The 18,839-nt window shown below is 52.5% G+C and overlaps 1 protein-coding gene across 7 annotated transcripts in view; it reads right to left on the bottom strand.

The window, feature by feature from the left end:
• The window catches only part of SPATA21 (spermatogenesis associated 21), a 29,884-nt gene extending 14,332 nt beyond the window's left edge, over positions 1-15,552 (bottom strand). For 3 of the 7 annotated variants that reach the window (XR_012031860.1, XR_012031861.1, XM_072828166.1), the window contains exons 1-10: positions 15,339-15,552; positions 13,591-13,833; positions 13,366-13,493; positions 11,302-11,453; positions 8,622-8,814; positions 5,982-6,280; positions 5,571-5,619; positions 4,322-4,701; positions 3,862-3,962; positions 1,706-1,843 (exon numbers count right to left, since the gene is read on the bottom strand). Coding sequence is in view for 5 of the 7 variants with exons in the window: in XM_072828166.1 (XP_072684267.1) it covers positions 1,706-1,843; positions 3,862-3,962; positions 4,322-4,701; positions 5,571-5,619; positions 5,982-6,280; positions 8,622-8,814; positions 11,302-11,453; positions 13,366-13,493; positions 13,591-13,702 (1,552 nt within the window). In the remaining 2 variants the exon portion in view is untranslated. The remainder of the gene's footprint in view (positions 1-1,705; positions 1,844-3,861; positions 3,963-4,321; positions 4,702-5,570; positions 5,620-5,981; positions 6,281-8,621; positions 8,815-11,301; positions 11,454-13,365; positions 13,494-13,590; positions 13,834-15,338) is intronic. The other 4 variants (XM_072828165.1, XM_072828162.1, XM_072828163.1 and 1 more) reach the window with 4 other exon arrangements.
• Positions 15,553-18,839: the final 3,287 nt, after the last annotated feature.

Here is an 18,839-nt window from a genome sequence, read left to right as displayed (position 1 = left end):
CACTGCCCTCCAAACCTTTAGTCAACATCCTATGCATGCTTCTGCTTGACCGTCCCTGCCCCAGAGACGTCAGATCTGACTGGGTCAGCTGCCCACTACACACTCATAAAACCCTGTATTTCAACCACAACTCATAAGGTCTGGAATTTAATGGAGGTGCCGGAAGGCAGGGACTGGGTCTGTTTGGTTCTGCACTATTGTCCTCAGGGCTTAAGACGGGAAGATCTTGGGGGCGCCTGGCTGGCTCGATTGGTGGAACACGCGACTCTTGATCTCAGGGTTGTGATTTTAAGCCCCACATTGGGGGTAGAGATTACGTAAATAAATAAAACTTTTATTTATTTATTATTTATTTATTTATTTATTTAATTTTATTTTTTTTAATAAAACTTTTAATACAAGACGGGTAAGTCAGGGCTCCTGGGTGGCTCAGTGGTTGAGCATCTGCCTTTGGGTCAGGTCATGACCCCAGGGTCCTGAGATGGAGTCCCCCATCAGGCTCCCCGCAGGGAGCCTGCTTCTCCCTCTGCCTCTCTCTGTGTCTCTCATGAATAAATAAATAAAATCTTAAAAAAAAAAAGACAAGTAAGTCTCAGCAGATGTTTTCTGAACTACTAGACAGATGAATGGTCTCTAATCACCCTCTGGAGGTGCCTCTTATTCCCATGTCACAGATGGAGCCCAAGGCACAGAGAAAAGCAAACTGTTGCCGAAGAGTCATATAGGGGCAGAGCTGGGCTCAATTTCGGGCTTGTGTGTGTGGATTCGCCCCCGTGCAGTGATGGAGTGTGCCCAGGCCCCTACAGCCCCACTGCTCCCCATGCCCTGTGTCCAGCCAACCAAACCACATGGGGTTCCTCTCATGCTGCATTCTCTTCCCTTTGCGTATTTTATTTCTAGCAAGAGGAATGCCCTTCCTTCGGTCCCTGCCTAATCAGTATTTAAGCTTTTACAATTTGGCTCAAGCATCACCTCCTCCAGGAAGCCTTCCTTCCTGATCCCTTCCTCCAAGCCACCTTAAGCGCTGCTTCCTTTGGTGACTCTCACTCCTGTGTCACTATGTGAGCATCTCAAATGCAGGTCTCCTGGGTCTTACATATCTCTCCATTCTCAGTGCCCAGCACAGAAATGTGCAAACAGTGGGCATTTAATAAATATTTACTGGATGAATAATACTAGCAGCTCAGTGTCTCCTGGATACATTCTGTGCACCAGGCATTGAGCTCAAAGCTCTGCCTGGATTATCTCTTTTGCTTTGCAGCAGCCTGGTGAGATGGATACTGCTCTCAGCCCCATTGTACAGACACTGAGGCTTGGTGGACTTCAGTGACTTGTCCAATGTCACACAGCTGGTCAAATCGATTCATGGGAGAATGTCCTGTGGAGCACACACGCAGGCCTAGAAGGGAGGGATCTCAGAGATCACCTACATCCTGGGGTCAAGAGGTAGGTCACGGTCATCTCTGAGTCCCCAGCACCTGGCACTGAGTAGGTGCTCAGAGAGCATTAACTTTGGGGGCCGGGACCAGCTACATCGTTTGTGGGTGCCGGTGCAAAATGGACACGCAGGATGGGGCCCCTCACCCAAAAATTTATGAAAAATCTCCAGACCTGCAACAGCAGAGCATCAAACCACACGCAGGCCGCAAAGGCCTCACCTTGCTGGCCCCGCCCGGGACTCCGGAGGACACCTCCCCCGACTCACCATCGACATCAGCACTCATCAGGGCGTCTTCTACTTGAGCCGGCGTCAGGGAGATGCCCACCAGCAGCAGGATGTTCCCCAGGCTCTGTGCGTCCACCTCGCCATGGCCATTGAAGATCTCAAAGTAACTGCGGAAGGCTGGGGCGGACAGCGGGGTCACGTGAGGCGAGGACACGCCTGGTTCCCACCTCGTCCATCTCGCCCCTTCCAACCACCCTCCTGTCCTGCATCCTGTACCCCTATGGCTGGGCAGGGGGGCACAGGCAACTATGAGAGTGGCAGTGGAAGGCGCAGCCACACTTGCTCACTCCGCTCTATTCCAGGGTCAGGCCAAGGGTTCAGCGGGTGTGCAAAAGCTAAGCTCGTTAGTGACCTTCACTTTGTGCCAGGAGCACACCCACGTTAGGACACCCCTACCACGTGCCAGGCACTGTGCTAGGCTCTCTAGAGCCACGTGTTCCTTTAATTCTTACAACAGCCTCATGGGAGTGGAATGCTTGTTCCTTTGGCCATGGTAGGGAAACTGAGGCTTACAGCAATGCCACCGAAATTCTTCTGTTGAAGCCCTAACCGCCAGTACCTTAGCGTGTGACTGCGTTTAGTGACAGGGCCTTTAAAGAGGTGGTTAAGTTAAAATGAGACAGTAACGTGGGCCCTAACCCAATCTGACTGGGGTCCTTATAAGAAAAGGACATGTTGGGATCCCTGGGTGGCGCAGCGGTTTAGCGCCTGCCTTTGGCCCAGGGCGTGATCCTGGAGACCCGGGATCGAATCCCACATCGGGCTCCCGGTGCATGGAGCCTGCTTCTCCCTCTGCCTATGTCTCTGCCTCTCTCTCTCTCTCTCTCTCTCTCTGTGACTATCATAAATAAATAAAAATTAAAAAAAAAAAAAGAAAAGGACATGTGGAAACACAAGAGACACCGGCATGTGTGCGCAGAGGAAAGTCCACGTGAGGACACAGGAGAAGGCGGCCACTTGTAGGCCGAGGGGAGAGGCCTCAGGAGAAACCAAATCTGCTGACACCCTGATCTGAGCCTGTGACCTCCTGATCTGTGTGATGCTCCACTATGGCAGCGCAAGCCGACCATTCACAACTGCCACGGGCAAGTCACCGTACATCTCTGAGCCTCGATTTTCTTATCTGTGAGAGGGGCAGAGCGGTCCATCCTCCGAGAGCAGTTGTGTTAATTCAGTGCCTGGCACGTGGTAGCTCCCTGACACACAGAACTGAAATGGGGAGGGGAAGGGGGACTAGGGTCTAGGGTTGGGGGCAGTGGGGACCCACCAAGGGCAGGCACACCAAAAAAGGGGAAGAACAGAATGGTTCTTAAAATCAGATGTGACCGTAGTGCTTGGTGGTTTGGGCCATCAGAGCGGGGCAGCCGGAGGGGGCGGACGGTCGGTCGTGGTGGGAACCCCGCGTCTCTGCGCCACAGAAGGATGTTGCCCGTGAACTCTGCTCTAGGGTGTGGGGCAGAAGGGCCTCTCCGAAAATGGCTAGAGGGTTGTAATGCTAAAGGAGCGAGGAGGGGGTCATGGAGAGCCAGAGAGCGCGTTCAGGAAGTCAGAAGAAGGGGCCAGTGGAGAGGCCACAGATCTGGGGGAGGAGTGAAGGGCGGAGGGAGGACAGACAGGGATCTGCGGGGCCTGGGCTGGGGCTCAGAGCTCCCTCCTCCTCCTCCTCCTGGGGGCAAGTGGGGTCCTGTGGCCCAGCGCCAAGAACGATGGAGACGAAGGGCACAGAGTCTCCCCCAGGCGGTTGTTCAGAACTTTAGCATTTTTTGGAGGGGGTGGGGAGGTTGTGGTGGGAAATGGGACTTGTCCAGGGTCCCCTTGTCTTGTTACACTGTGAGGGATGGTCTAGGGCAGTGGGGGAGCCCCAGAGCCCTGCCTCCCCCCCTCCCCAAGCCGCCTCCAAAGGCCACGGGGGCCGATGGGCTTGGGTTGCAGGAGCCAGAAATGCCTCCGAAACATAAAGAAGTGTGCAGGACCCGCTCCACTTACTCGGAGAGGTGGCTCTGGACCTGGAAGAGGATTGGACCCCAGGGAGAGGGCCCAGGGTTCGCTCTGGCTCCCCCCCCCCCCCCCCCGCCCCGGCCGTGGCCCAGGGCTGTGGTGGGCATCGGGCTTCCTGGGCAGGCCTGCGCCCTCACCTTCCTCCTGCCTCACGGTGAGCTGCTCCTCGAGCCTCTCGAGCCTCTCGTCCCAGGTCTGGTAGAGCGTGAAGAGGCCGCGCTCCTCCAGCTCCTGCCTGCTGAGGACAGGCCCCGGCACAGGGCACACATCCAGCCACCCCGCCCCGGCCCACCCCGGCCCGGCGGCCCCCAAGCGCGAGGAGAGGGCCAGGGGAAGGGGGGGCCCGGGAGGACCCGGTGGGGGGGGGCTCCGGGAGGTCAGGGGGCCTCGGAGTGACCCGGGGGAGGACGAGGCAGGGGTCAGGGGACGTGAAGGGGAGGGACACGCCATCGGGGAATTAGAAAGAGAAAAGCTGGCAGGGATGGGGGAAAGGAGCTACGCGGGAGGGGACCCCGAGAGGGAACAGGTGCGGTGGCAGGGGCAAGAGTCTAGACGGGAGCCGCCAGGGACGGCGCGCCCTCTCGGGGTGGCCCCTACCGCGCCTTGGTGCCGGTCAGGCTCCTGTCCCCGCTCCAGGGCTCCGCTCTTCTCCAGCCCGTGTCCAGGCCTGCGAAGGGCCCCGAGGCCGGGCCGGGGGACCCCCGGGGGGCAGGCGCCCGGGCCCAGGAGGGAGCCATGGCAGGGGCTGAGGCCGGGCTCTGAGGCAGGGCTGGGGGCAGGCTCTGGGGGGCCGAGGCGGGCGCGGGGGTCAGGGTCCGCGGGGACCTCCGGGCCTTGGCCGCCCTCCGGCGGGTGGCCTCCTCCTCCTCCACTTGGAGCAAGCACTTCATGAAGCCCTGCCGGAGGTTCCCGAGGGTCTGGGCCCCTGCGGCCACCCTGGGCTCCGGAGGCCGCTTCTGCACTGTGTCCCTCACCTCCTGGGGACAGGACAGGGGCGCGGGTCCGGGAGGCCTCCAGCCACCAGACTGTCCCACAAAGCTTCCCCTGCCACTCGCTCTCCGCCGCAGCCTCGCACTGCCCGTCCTGTCTGGGCCCCCGGAGGATCCCCTGCAAACCTCCCGTGCACCCGCCTGGGCTCTGCTGTCCCCCAGCGCCACGAGCCGGGGCCTCGAGTGGGTCACCGCCGCCCCATCACTCGTTTCCTTCGCTGGGATCAGCACAGCCTCCGTGGCCGTGTCCATACCGGCCACTTGCCGCCTGACCAGAGGGTAAGCTTCACGAGGGCAGGACTCGTCTGCCTCTTTTATCCACGACTGTCCAGTGACAACACGCGGGAGGCACTTAATAAATACCCACTGATTCACCTGACAAATCTAGCCACCTCCTGCGTCTGTCCCCCCTATTACAGGGGCAGATCACCTCCACCCCACCTCCAGCCACCAAGCCAGGCCATGTAGACTCCTGTCCAGCCCTTCCTCCCAAGTCAGATGCAGCTCTTGCCTGTCGCGCTGTCCCTAAAGCACCCAGTTCTATCTTGTCCATCAGCATAAACATGTTATATTACCTTCCTTCTAAAAAAAAAAAAAAATCTCCTCTGACAAACCCAGCTACCAGCCCAGGGTTCTGCTCCTCTTTCCAAGCTCCAGGGTATAAAGGGATCCTTTGCTCCTGACCCAAGATGCACACACATGTGTACATGCATGCACACTCACACAAGCACACAGGTGAATCCACATTCACACCTTCCCCAGCTGGACCCAAATACCATCCCCGTCCCACATCTGCCTCCCTCCTCACCCTGGTTCCAGACTCGCACCTTCCCCATCCCTACTCGGGCTCCACTTACCGGGGGAGGAACAGGCCTTGGTGCTGGCTCGGTCTCCACAGTCTTGACTCTAAAAAAGGGAGAGACCCCAGGCTAGCAGAGGGTCAGCTCGAGGGTCGTCCTTTGCACCGACCTTCCCCCAGCACCCAGGACACTCAGGTCCACTATCCCAGCTTCATTCCTCCGGCCTTCTAATCTCAGAGGGGGCCCTCATTCCCTCACATCCCCATGGTTAAAGTACAGGTTTGCAGAACAAAGAATTCTGGTGTTAGAGCTATCATACAGATGGGGAAACTGAGGCCCAGAAGGGCATGAGTGGTCCGTGGTCCTACATCAGGTCAGGAGCAATCAGGACTAGAATTCATCTCATCTATAACTTAATTGTTGGGTCAGGGAGTTGGGTAAGGGACAGCACCCCAGAGGATGACTTACCTTCCTTTGAGTGGCTCAGGTCCTGGTGTGGATGGCGAGAAGGAGTCGGCCGTGTTTTCTTCCGGAGCTGCCCTGTCCTTTAGGGGCATTGCCTCCTGGGGACTCTCCTTCTGTCCCCCTGGGCCAGGCTCTAGTAGAGCCTCCTGTGGCCTGATGTGTGGGGTGTCCACCCTCTTGGGGAGCTTGTCTCCAGGCCGCTGCCCACAGCTGTCCAAGATGCAAGAGGTCTCCACTGGCTGTGCTATGTCTGGCCCATTAGCTGCCTGCTGACCTGGGCTGGGCTGACATGCTGGGCCCTGCTGAGGACAGGACATCAAAATGAGGAGCCTGGATCCTGGCTCCCAGGTGAGCCTCAACACTCACCGGGAGACCAGTTATCCCAGGCTTACTGTGAGCCAGGCACTGCAAGCATCCTCTTACTGAGTGCTCTCAGCATCCCTAGAAGGCAGCACAGACCCTCGTTTTCAGGGACAAGGACGCTGAGGCCCACGGGAGTCACAGCCTACCCAAAGTCATAGTCCACGCTGCTCTGCAGACAAAGAAGGGGAGCTTGGAGGAATTGAGGTGGTTCCCTTTAAGTGGATTTCCTAATGGACAAAGAATCCTTCATGGTTCTCCCTAAAGAGGGGGTTACATTACCTGATTTCAAGACTTATTTTATTTTTTTAAATATTTTATTTATTTATTTATGAAAGAATATGAGACACAGAGAGAGAGAGAGAGGCAGAGGCACAGGCAGAGGGAGAAGCAGGCTCCACGCAGGGAGCCCAACATGGGACATGTTCCCGGGTCCCCCAGGATCAGGCCCTGAGCTGAAGGCAGTGCCAAACCGCTGAGCCACCTGGGCTGCCCTCAAGACTTATTTTAAAGCGACTTATCATCAAGACAGTGTGGTCCTGGAATAAAGATAAATATATGCATGCAGAAATCAGCTCACACATACATGCTCAACTGATTTGCAACAAAGGTGTAAATTCAGTAGGAAATAGTCTTCAGCAAATAGTGCTAGAATGGTTGGATGGCCATGAGCCAAAACCTGAACCACGATCCAACATGTCATGCACAAAAATTAACTCTAGACGGATCATAAATTTATCTATTTAGTTATTCTATTTTATTTTTAAAAGATTTTTATCTACATATTTGACAGAGAGAGAGCACACATAAGCAAGGGGAGCAGCAGAGGGAAAGGGAGAAGCAGACTCCCCACCAAGCAGAGCTCAACCCCAGGACCCTGGGATCATGACCTGAGCCAAAGGCAGATGATTTAATTGATTGAGCCACTCAGGCACCCCAAGATGGATCATAAATTTAAAGATTAAGCCTAAAATTATAAAACTTCTTGAAGAAAACGTAGAATGTCCGATGTGACCTTGGGTTCAGCAAAGACGTGCAAGAAATAACACCAAAAACTCGACCCCAGGGACGCCTGGGTGGCTCAGCAGTTGGGCGTCTGCCTTTGGCCCAGGGCATGATCCTGGATTCCCAGGATCGAGTCCCACGTCGGGCTCCTTGCATGGAGCCTGCTTCTCCCTCTGCCTGTGTCTCTGCCTCTCTCTGTGTCTCTCATGAATAAATAAATATAAAACCTTTAAAAAAACAAAAACAAAAACTCAAGCCCTAAAGAAAAGATTGATAAATTAGGCTTTATTAAAATTCAGAATTCGTGTTCTTTGAAAATCACTATTAAGAGAAAGGAAAAGACAAGTCACAGGCTGGAGGAGAATATTCACCAGTCACATATCTGATAAAGGACTTGTATTTTGAATATGTAAGAACCCCAACTCAATACTAAGAAGACAAAAAACTTGATTAAAAAAAAAAAGGCAGAGAGTGAAAAGATGATCCATAAAATGGAAGCAAAAATGTGTGACTCATGTATTTCATTAGAGACTAGTACCCAGAATGTATAAAGAACTCTTAGAAAAGGACCAATCCAATTTAAACAATGAGCAAAGTATTTGAATAGACATTTCTCCAAAGAAGATATATAGATGGCCTATAAGTGCATTAAAATATGTTCAGCATTGGGGCACCTGGGTGGCTCAGTCGGTTGGGCATCTGACTTCAGCTCGGGTCATGATCCTGGGGTCCTGCTCGAGCCCCACATTGGGCTCCCTGCATGGATCCTGCTTCTCCCTCTGCCTGTGTCTCTGCCTCTCTCTCTGTGTCTCTCATGAATAAATAAATAAAATCTTTAAAAAATAAATAAATAAATAATCTTAAAAAGAAAATGAGTAAAAAGGCATTTGTAGTCAAATAAGTTTTAAAAAGGCACCAAGCTCCAACCATCTCCTGCAAGGTCCCACAGAGCTCAGCAGCTAAGGAAGAGCTTCTAGAATATCCTAGTGTAAAGAAAACCCGTTGAGCTTTGTTAAATCCAGCAGGACCCTATGTTTATTGTAACCAGAAGCCCTCAAACTCCTCCCCGCCCCCAGCACCCATTGACATAGTTGCAAAGTCTTGCAATCAAGAACATCCAGAATGTCCCAGTGACCCACAGACACCCGACATTTGACGATACTTGACCTCTCCAGGGCGCGGAGAGAAATAGATGCAAGTGTACCGAAATGGGGGCTCTCAGTGTCCCCCGTGGGCGGTCCTTCTGTGCCCTCCTGCCCACGTCTCCGTGGACATTACCTGGTGGCTCTGGAGGACCTGGCCCTTCACCGTCCCTGGGTTCTGCTGTCTCCCCTGCTGAGTCGCGGTTTGCTTCCTTTCAGGTGCTGCAGGGACCCTGGAAGGCAGCGCCCCCAGCTCACTTCTTGGCTTGGCCTGCTCCCGGCCTGCTTGCAGCTCCCCGGGGCCTTCCTGGGGGGCTGACTGCTTCTTCCTGGGGAGGACAACAAAGAGATACCTCAGCTCCTGGATTGGGCCACGGTTTTATATTCTTAGACTCCTAAGTGGTTCCCCAGAGCGCCTGTGCAGGACTAGACACGCCACAGGGGCAGACTTAAGGCCGGAGAGAATGAGTGAAGGACTGACACAAATTCCCCAAATCCCACACACTGTGATGTCAATCTTTAGGGGAGTTAGGATTTTATTATTATTACTATTGTTGTTGTTGTTTAGAAAAAAAAGAAAAATCGGGGACACCTGGCTGGCTTGATCGGTAGAAAATGTGACTCTTGGGGATCCCTGGGTGGCGCAGCGGTTTGGCGCCTGCCTTTGGCCTAGGGCGCGATCCTGGAGACCTGGGATCGAATCCCACGTCGGGCTCCCGGTGCATGGAGCCTGCTTCTCCCTCTGCCTGTGTCTCTGCCTCTCTCTCTCTCTCTGTGACTATCATAAATAAATAAATAAAATATTTAAAAAAAAAAAAAAAAAAGAAAATGTGACTCTTGATCTCAGGGTTGTGGTTTGAGCTCCATGTTGGGTAGAGAGACTACTTCAAAATAAATCTTGGGGCACCTGTGGGGGGGCTCAGTTGGTTAAGCATCTGACTTGGTTTCAGCTCAGGTCATGATCTCAGGGTCATGGGATCAAGCCCTGCATCAGGCTCCACACTCAACAGAGAATCTGCTTGAAATTCTCACTCTGCCCCTCCCCCTACTGCATGCGTGTGTTCTCTCTCTCTCTCAAATAAAGAAATAAATTTTGAAAGAAGAAAGAAAGAAAGAAAGAAAGAAAGAAAGAAAGAAAGAAAGAAAGAAAGAAAGAAAGAAAGAAAGAGGGCAGCCTGGGTGGCTCAGTAGTTTAGCGCCACCTTCGGCCCAGGGCATGATCCTGGAGTCCCGGGATCGAGTCCCACGTCGGGCTCCCTGCATGGAGCCTGCTTCTCCCTCTGCCTGTGTTTCTACCTCTCTCTCTCTCTCTCTGTTTCTCATGAATAAATAAATAAAATCTTTAAAAAAAAAAAAAAAGAAAAATCAGAGAGAACTGGGTTACACAGAAGTTGAGAGACTTGAAGACAAGACTTGAGCCTAGGGTCACGAGGCTACAGGTGACAGCTCAGGATTTGAATCTGCCACTCAGATCTCACTTTCATGTTCTGGGTTCTGGAGTACCTTCCCCAGGCTTCTTCCTTTTTTTTTTTTTTTTTTATTAAAAGGTTTTATTCATTTATTCATGATAGACATAGAGAGAGAAAGAGAGGCAGAGACACAGGCAGAGGGAGAAGCAGGCTCCATGCCGGGAGCCTGACATGGGACTCGATCCCGGGACTCCAGGATCGCGCCCCGGGCCAAAGGCAGGCACTAAACCGCTGAGCCACCCAGGGATCCCCCCAGGCTTCTTCCTATGGATGTGCATATATATTTGTCGTGGGGACTTATTTCATTACCATCTTGAAATAATTGCTTAATTTTATATAGTTACAATTATATTGCATACATAGTTTTGCAATCTATCTTTAATGATCGTTACAACGTAAATGTTTTCCCTGCCAAAAAGTCTTTCATAAACGTGCTTTTTAAGTGAAAGTATAAAATTCCATATTTAATTTTATTTACTTATTTTTTTTAAGTAATCGCTATATCCAACCTGGGGCTTGAACTCACAACCCTGAGATCAAGAGTCGTACACCTCACTGACTGAGCCGGCCAGGGGCCCCCCAAATTCTATATTTTATAGATAACCATACTTGACTTTACCTTTCCTCAATTGCGGGTATTTAAGGCATACTGGCATTTCCAAGTTTTTAGTATTGAAAATGACACAACAGTGAAAAAGCTTGCATAAAACTTTGCCTGAATCTCCAATTATTTCCTTTGGGTATATTTCTAGAAATAGATAGAAGTAAAGGCATTTTTAAAAAATATTCTATTTATTTATTCATGAGAGAGAGGCAGAGACACAGGCAGAGGGAGAAGCAGGCTCCCTGTGAGGAGCCCGATGGGGGACTCGATCCTAGGACCCCGGGGTCACGCCCTGAGCCGAAGGCAGACGCTCAACCACTGAGCCACCCCGGTGGCCCTTAAAACTAAAATCTTAAAAAAAAATTAAAAAGATTTACATTCTCACTATAGACAAGTCAAAAAAATATACAGCATTTAGAAAACAGTAACAATAATGCCACGTAAATGTGTTTCTGCCTCTCTTTTTCACATTCTTCCATTGATTCAGTGAACACGTATTTACTGAGCATCTGCTGTGTGCCAGGCCCGGTCCCAGGCAGGAGGGATTGGGGCTGAGCAGGACACATAAAAGAAGCTTTGGGAAGTGGGGGAGGGGGAAGGTTCCAGGAGTAATTATGAAGCGTGGTTTGTGCTGCACGACAGAGAAGCAGGGGCGCTCTGGCAGGGACTCCTGCCTCGTCCCTGTCCCCCACGTGGCTTGCAGAGATCTCTCCCGGACCTTCTCCAAGAAGTCCCCAGCTCACCCTGGTCCTGCAGGACGCATCTGCTCCCGGGGCCTGAGCTCCAGAGGCCCGTCCTCCGAGGATTCCCTAGGTCTGGGCCCCTTCTCTGGCCCTCCTGGGGCTGATGAGGGCTGCTTCCCACTGTCCACCCCTGCAACATCTGCAAACGCAACCTGCAACAGAGATGTTCAGGGCGCTGGGCCCAGGGCTGGCCACACGCACCCACTCGGGAGGGCTCCTCCCTCCCCCTGGGCATTGTCCTGGCCGCGGGGCCAGAGAGATCCTGTGCCTGTGCCATTGACTGGACAATGGTGGCAAGGAGGAGACAGGGGCGCCCCCGGAGGGAGCGGCCGGGCCCAGACGCTGTCACTTGGCACTAACGTCTCCAGCACAGGCCTGAGGTCCGGAGTAGCCCCCGAGCCAAGGGGGCTCCCTGAGTCAGCCTGCTCGAGCCCCCCGAAGGGCGGCAAGACCCTGAGAGGACCCAAGAGAGGCCTCCACGATTTCCACCACTTCAGAGCCCAGGCCCTGGACCTGGGTTTTCTTTTTTTTTTAATCTTTATTTTTTTTTAAATTTTTATTTATTTATGATAGTGAGAGTGAGAGAGAGAGAGAGAGAGAGAGAGAGAGAGAGGCAGAGACACAGGCAGAGGGAGAAGCAGGCTCCATGCACCGGGAGCCCGACATGGGACTCGATCCTGGGTCTTCAGGATCGTGCCCTGGGCCAAAGGCAGGCGCCAAACCGCTGCGCCACCCAGGGATCCCTGGACCTGGGTTTTGATGCCCATCCTGGCCGGTCAGTTTCGAGTTTAAACCCGAGGACTGGGAGCTAGTTCCGAGCCTCACTGAGTCAGCGACTCCGGATGACCTGGCTCCATCGACCAATGATGACGGCTGGCACACCAGATTGTGCCGAAAGCCAACACTAAGGTCACCTGTGCTCATGCCTGCAGGGACCGAACCCAGTTGGTCCTCGCCAGGACACATCCAAGACAATGGGGTTCCAAGGGGTGCAGTGGCCAGTGCCCAAGGTCATATGGATGGTGGCACAACGGGACTGAGACCCATCCCATGATTTTGCTCGTTGAACCAATAATCAGGGGTAGAGGTGAAGGGAGCCTCCCCAGCCTCCTTCGGAGACCCCTGCGCCACCTTCAGATGCTCTCCCTGCCCCCAGGGGAAGCCATGACTTGTAACAGAAGCTACTGGAAGAGGGCAATACTTTGGAACATTGACCTTTTTGTATGGTGACATTTTTGGCTCTGGGAAAACTAGATGGGAAGGAGGGCCTGGTCTGTGCTCTTCAGCTCATGCCACTTGGCACTTGGATGGATGGAAGGAGGCTAAGGGGTGTGACAACAGCTTTGGATGCAGGCTGGGGGCTGGGGGGGTGCATGGATGGAAGCCTGGGGCTGCTGCCGGGAGAATACGGGTTATAAAGGGGCTGGAGGCCACGGGAGGCACATAGTAGAGGAAGTAGGAATTCTTGCTTTTGTTCACGCAGCATCTATCCTTGTAAAATCAGTCAGCATTTCATATGCGTGTGTGGTGGTGGGGTGCAGGGGGTTCGGTGAAGCCAACTGAGTGCCACCTCTGGCTCCGTTATACCAAGAGATCCAGGCCACTCTGCCGTGCCAGGGTGACTAATTCAGGGATGAACATGTGACCACGATCTGGGCCAATGACAGTGGTTTCAGAGACTTTTTTCCACTATTGCAAAGACGCTTCCTTCCTGTTGGGGGTGCTATTCCAGAGGATGTAAGATGAGAAGATTTAAGCCTGGAGTGTCCAGGGAAATCCTTGCCATTTTTCAGGGAGAGCCCGCTGGGGAATGGCACATTGGAAGGCAGAGCCAAGAGGCACTCATTTAGCACCTTGATCCAGCCAGACCTGAAGTCTACAGGTAGATTTGTCAGTGACCCAAGCTGAAATATTCTCATGCTCGGCTAGCCCAGTTTCGATTGGATTTCATGTCACTTATAACTGAGTCTTAATTAAAGCAGTTGGGGAGGAAGTCTGGGTAGGGGCGGGGAAAGGGGCCTGCTGGGAATAGCAGGGTCAGAACATGAGGTGCAGGGCCCTTACCTGGCTGACTCCTGATATGGTGGGCTCAGCACCAGGCCTCTTGCTGGCGGTGTTCACCCCAGGACTTGGCTGGGCCCCAGGAGCCTTGATCCTTCCCTCCATGTACATCTGGGCTTTTCTGTTGTCCGCTGTGCCGCAGCCAATGAGGGTACAGAGGGAGGGGTGTCAGTTGCTGTGGTCCCGCAGGAGAAATCCGATCAAAGTTCCACCCAGCCCATTACCTACCTAAGTCCCTCGTCCGCAGCCCACGTTGAACCTGCGATACAGGGAGAGCCCGACTCAAGGGGAGAGTCAAGGCACCGGAGGGAATGCAGCATGACCAAAGAGCTGGCCACATGCCATTTACCCACAGATTCTTCTTCCTAATTCTTACAATGACTCCGAGGACAAGGAGGCGCTTGGGAAGCAAAGTGACTCACCCAGGGTCCAACACCAGCCGGGGCCACGGAGCAGGAATTCAACTGCGGCCTGTTGGATCCCAAAAACACAACCTTTGTCCTACCACAGCATTTCCTAATGGATGCTCTTTGGTCCTAGTATCGGTCCCCCAGGGTAAACCACAGAAGAGCGTTCTCAGACCAAATGTGTTTGGAAAGAGCAAAGTTAAAATGAAACAGGCTCGGGGTGCCTGGGTGGTTCAGTGGTTGAGTGTCTGCCTTCAGCTCAGGGCGTGATCCCGGGGTCCTGGGATTGAGTCCTGCACGAAGCTCCCCGCAGGGAGCCTACTTCTCCTCCCTCTGCCTGTGTCTCTGCCTCTCTGTGTCTCTCATGAATAAATAAATAAAATCTTAAAAAAAAAATAAAATGAAACAGGCTCTGTGCTGCAGGACTTCTCAGAGCCTTTATTATTTTTTAAAAAAGATTTTATTTTTATTTATTTATTTATGAGAGAGAGAGGCAAAGACACAGGCAGAGGGAGAAGCAGGCTCCATGGTGGGAGCCCGACGTGGTACTTGGTCCCGCGACTCCAGGATCACGCCCTGAGCCAAAGGTGGGCGCCAAACCGCTGAGCCACCCAGGGATCCCCCTCAGAGCCTTTAATATGCATTTTAACCCCCAAGTTCTTCTTGGGGTTAAAGAACAGGAGTTGGGAACATCGGTTTTGGGAACCCCAATGGCCTTGGTAGTTCACCAAAGCAACCCAATCTGCCCCTCCAGCCTGGACACATCCCTTCTAAGGCCTTTTTTGGTGTCTCTCCTGCCTCTCCCATCCAACCTCATATTAGGCTACCCAAACATGCTGTGTTGGCCTGGGCAGCCTCCTGCAGTCCTAACCCCACAGACCCCAGCCTCTGTGCCTCGTCCCACTCCTCTGTCTCTCCATCCACCCCTCCTCATTCTCCAGCCTCCCACCTCTTCTCCAAGCTTCCAGCGCCCTCAGCTCTCCCTCCAGACTCTGAGTTACTTTGAGGTGATACTAATGTTATTTCTATGGGAGCATCACCGACCTCATTTTACTGTTGACAAGTTTCTAGGGGGTAAATCGACCCCTCAGTGAGACCTTGGAGATCTTGATGGGGCTTCCCCCCTAAATCACGGCCAGCCATCCCCCGGGCCCACAGGAACCTCCTATTTGCTGGGCATGTTTGGGAGCGGTTTTCTATCCCCCCCACCCCCGGAGGTCAGTGGGCTTAGCCTGGAGGCTCAGAGAGGCCCAGCGTCTCGTCTGGCACCACATAGAGGATCTGGATCGGGACCCGGGCCTGTGGCTCTTGGGACTGCTGGTCTCGCTCTATTCTCTCGCCTCCAGGGAAGCCCAAGCCGACAGCTGGCCCCGCACCAGGCCCTGAGGGTGCACGGGTTCGCAAGGCTCTCCCCATCTACCAGGGACGCGGAGCAGGTGCCCCAACGGCCACGAACCCGAACCCCCACGCCCTCCTCCTTTCCTTCCATCCTGGCCTCCCCCCGCTCCTCCCGGCAGCTGGCCTGCACCCCCACGATGCAAACAAGACCCCCACTCCCGCGATGCTCACCCCAGGCACGGTGCCTGCCTCCCAAAGGGTCTAGTCCCTCGCTCGGCACAGGGGAGTCAGCGCTGTGACCCAGTCCCTCTCTCTCCCTTGGGTGTTCCTCTCTCCTGCTGTCTCTCTCCCATGAGGGCTCCCTGTGCGTTCCTCTGTCCTCTGGGCCTTCCTGCCTCCTCATCTGGAGGCACCCCCTCCAAGACCCCTCGAACACGCCCCCCATTGTCCACTGTCTCCACCTCAGAACCTCGGGCCCCAGGATTCCGCAAGCTGACGTTTTATGGGGGCAGAGGCTCCAGAAGCGATCCAGCCCTCTTCTGTCCCCATCTGGAGCTTAGAAACTGTGAGAGGGATCCCTGGGTGGTGCAGCGGTTTGGCGCCTGCCTTTGGCCCAGGGCACGATCCTGGAGACCCAGGATCGAATCCCACGTCAGGCTCCCGGTGCATGGAGCCTGCTTCTCCCTCTGCCTATGTCTCTGCCTCTCTCTCTCTCTCTGTATGACTATCATAAATAAAATTTAAAAATTAAAAAAAAAAAAAGAAACTGTGGGAATCTGAACAAGGGACGCCCCCGCCCCCCGCCCCACTGTCGTAGAAGGGCTTGGAACCTGAGGACAGAGTGGAGGGGGCTGGCTGGCCCACAGAGGCCCCGTCCTTCTTTCAGGCGCTCGGTGCCTCAGCCTTTGGTTCACAGCTTTGTTTGCGCATCACCTCAATATCAGAACGTTTTCATTACCCTAAAAAGAAGCTTCAGGCCCGTAGCCATCACCTCCATCCTCCCCGCCGCACCCCCGGCCCTCGGCAACCACTGATCTACTCTCTTCTAGGTTGGCCTATTCTGGACGCTTCATATACTTGGAGTCACACGATACGTGGTGCTTGGTGACTGGCTCCTTTCACTTAGCAAAATGTTGTCGGGATTCATCCACGTTGTGTCCTGTATTCATCGTTTCCTTTTAAGGCCAACAGGCTACATTTATATACCCATTCGTCAGTTAATAGACATTTGTGCATTTCTACTTTTTGGCTATTGTGAAAAACGCTGCTATACACATTCAGGTATAGATTTTTGTGTAAATATATGTTCTCATTTCTCCTGAATATGTAGCTAGGAGAGTAATTGCTGGGACATAGGCTAAACATAGAGTTAGGGGACCGTTAGGGGATCCATTAAAAATGGATCCTAGACCTAAGTGTAAGAGCCTCCCACCTCTTTGGTTACCCAAGAGTAATGCCAGATTGTTTTCCGAGGGAGCTGCATCATTTCACTCACGTTCCCAACTGCAGTGTACGAGGGTTCCAACTCCCCCACATCCTGACCGACACTTGTTATTACCTGCCTCTTTTAATTCTAGCCGTCCTAGTGGGTGTGGGTACGAGGTGGTATCTCATCGAGGTTTTGATTGGCATCTCCTTCATGGCTGATGAGATGGAGCATTTTTCTTTTTTAATTAATTAATTTATTTATGATAGTCACACAGAGAGAGAGAGAGGCAGAGACACAGGCAGAGGGAGAAGCAGGCTCCATGCACCGGGAGCCCGACGTGGGATTCGATCCCGGGTCTCCAGGATCGCGCCCTGGGCCAAAGGCAGGCACCAAACCGCTGCGTCACCCAGGGATCCCTAGCATTTTTCTTTATTTATTGTTTTTTAAAAGATTTTATGTTGGGGGGGGGTGGGTCCTGGGTGGTGCAGTTGGTTGAGCATCCAACTCTTGGTTTCAGCTCGGGTCATGATCCCAGGGTCATGAAATTAAGCCCTGCATTGGGCTCCATGCTCAGGGTGGAGTCAGTTTAAGATTTTTTTCTGCTCCAGGGCACCTGGGCGCCTTGGGCTCAGGTCATAGACGCTCAACCATGGAGCCACCCAGGTGCCCCTCTTTATATATTCTAGATGTAAGTCCCTCATCAGGTATATAATTTGCAAAATTTTTCTCACATGATTTGCACTGTATTTTTACTTTTTTGTCGTTTGAAGCACAAAAGTTTTAAATTTTATTGAAGTCTTATCTATTTTGTCTTTTGTTGCTTGGGCTTTTAGTGTCATTTCTAGGAACCCATTAGATTCTTTTTTATTGGAACATAAACCCAAGGTCATGAAGATTTAGGTCTGTGTTTTCTTTTAAAAATTGTGTAGTTTTGGGCAGCCCCAGTGGCGCAGCAGTTTGGCGCCGCCTGCAGCCCAGGGTGTGATCCTGGAGACGCTGGATCGAGTCCCACATCAGGCTCTCTGCATGGAGCCTGCTTCTCCCTCTGCCTGTGTCTCTGCCTCTCTCTGTGTGTGTGTGTCTCTATGAATAAATAAAAAATCTTTAAAAAAAAACAAATGGATTTAAAAAAATTGTGTAGTTTTAGCTCTTACACTTAGGTCTGGGATCCATTTTTAATTCATTCTGTATATGGTGTGGGGTAGGGATCCAACTTCATTCTTCTGCATGTGGATATCTCCCCATCATATGCCGAAGAGATTATTGTTTCTCTACCAACTTGTTTTTGGCACACTTCTGGAAAGTCAACTGACTGTAAATGTAAGGGTTTATTTCTGGATTCTGAATTCTCTTCCATTGCTCTATTCATCCAGCCTTATTTCGGTGCTATAGTGTCTTGATTACTGTAGCTTTGTAGTAAGCATTGAAACCAGGAAGTGTGAGTTCTTCCCTTTTATTCTTTTTCAAGATTGTTTTGTTATTGAGTGCCCTTTTATAAGCGGTTTCCCCATCTGAGAAATGGGGGAGTTTCTCTTAGAAATGTCTATGATGGGGGCAGCCCCAGTGGCTCAGCGGTTTAGTGCTGCCTTTGGCCCAGGGCCTGATCCTGGAGACCCGGAATCGAGTCCCATGTCAGGCTCCCTGCGTGGAGCCTGCTTCTCCCTCTGCCTGTGTCTCTGCCTCTGTGTGTGTGTCTCTCTCATGAATAAATAAATAAAATTAAAAAAATATAAAAAAGAGAAATGTCTATGATGGAAGAAAAATACAGCAGACAAAGATGATAGGTGATCTATTATATATATGAGGCCACCAAGGACAGCTGTCCACATCAAAACCCCAACTTGGCCCTGGACCTACCAGAGAACAACTGGGTGAATCAGCAAGATTTGGCCTCCCTTCTCACCTCCTCATGCTTGGAATGGGCGTCATGCTCTGTCTTAGCCTATACTCTGTGTCTGTTGGGTTGCATTGAATTTGCTTGGTAAAGAATGTAATTAACCCAGGAGTAGGTGATAGGTCCAACTATTCTCACAGCAGAGGTCTAGGGGTGCATTTCAGGAATGTCCCGCTATGAGGTGTGTGTTTGAGAATAAGGCCAGGGACTCTCTGACCTCCCCAACTCGAGGACAGTGTGGTTTCCCTGGGGCTTGTCACAGTGTCAGCGGCCTCCACTACACAATGGAGATATTATCTTTGCTCTGCCTACCTCACAGAGATTATCATGTCACTGTAACCTCTTCTGGAGAGCCTTCCCTGACTTCCCCAGGCTAAGCTGGATCTCTCTCCTCTCTTGGCACCCACAG

The sequence above is a fragment of the Canis lupus genome, chromosome 5, assembly GCF_048164855.1.
Source record: "Canis lupus baileyi chromosome 5, mCanLup2.hap1, whole genome shotgun sequence".
Taxonomy (NCBI): Eukaryota; Metazoa; Chordata; class Mammalia; order Carnivora; family Canidae; genus Canis; species Canis lupus.
This window is presented reverse-complemented; position numbering and strand designations above follow the sequence as displayed.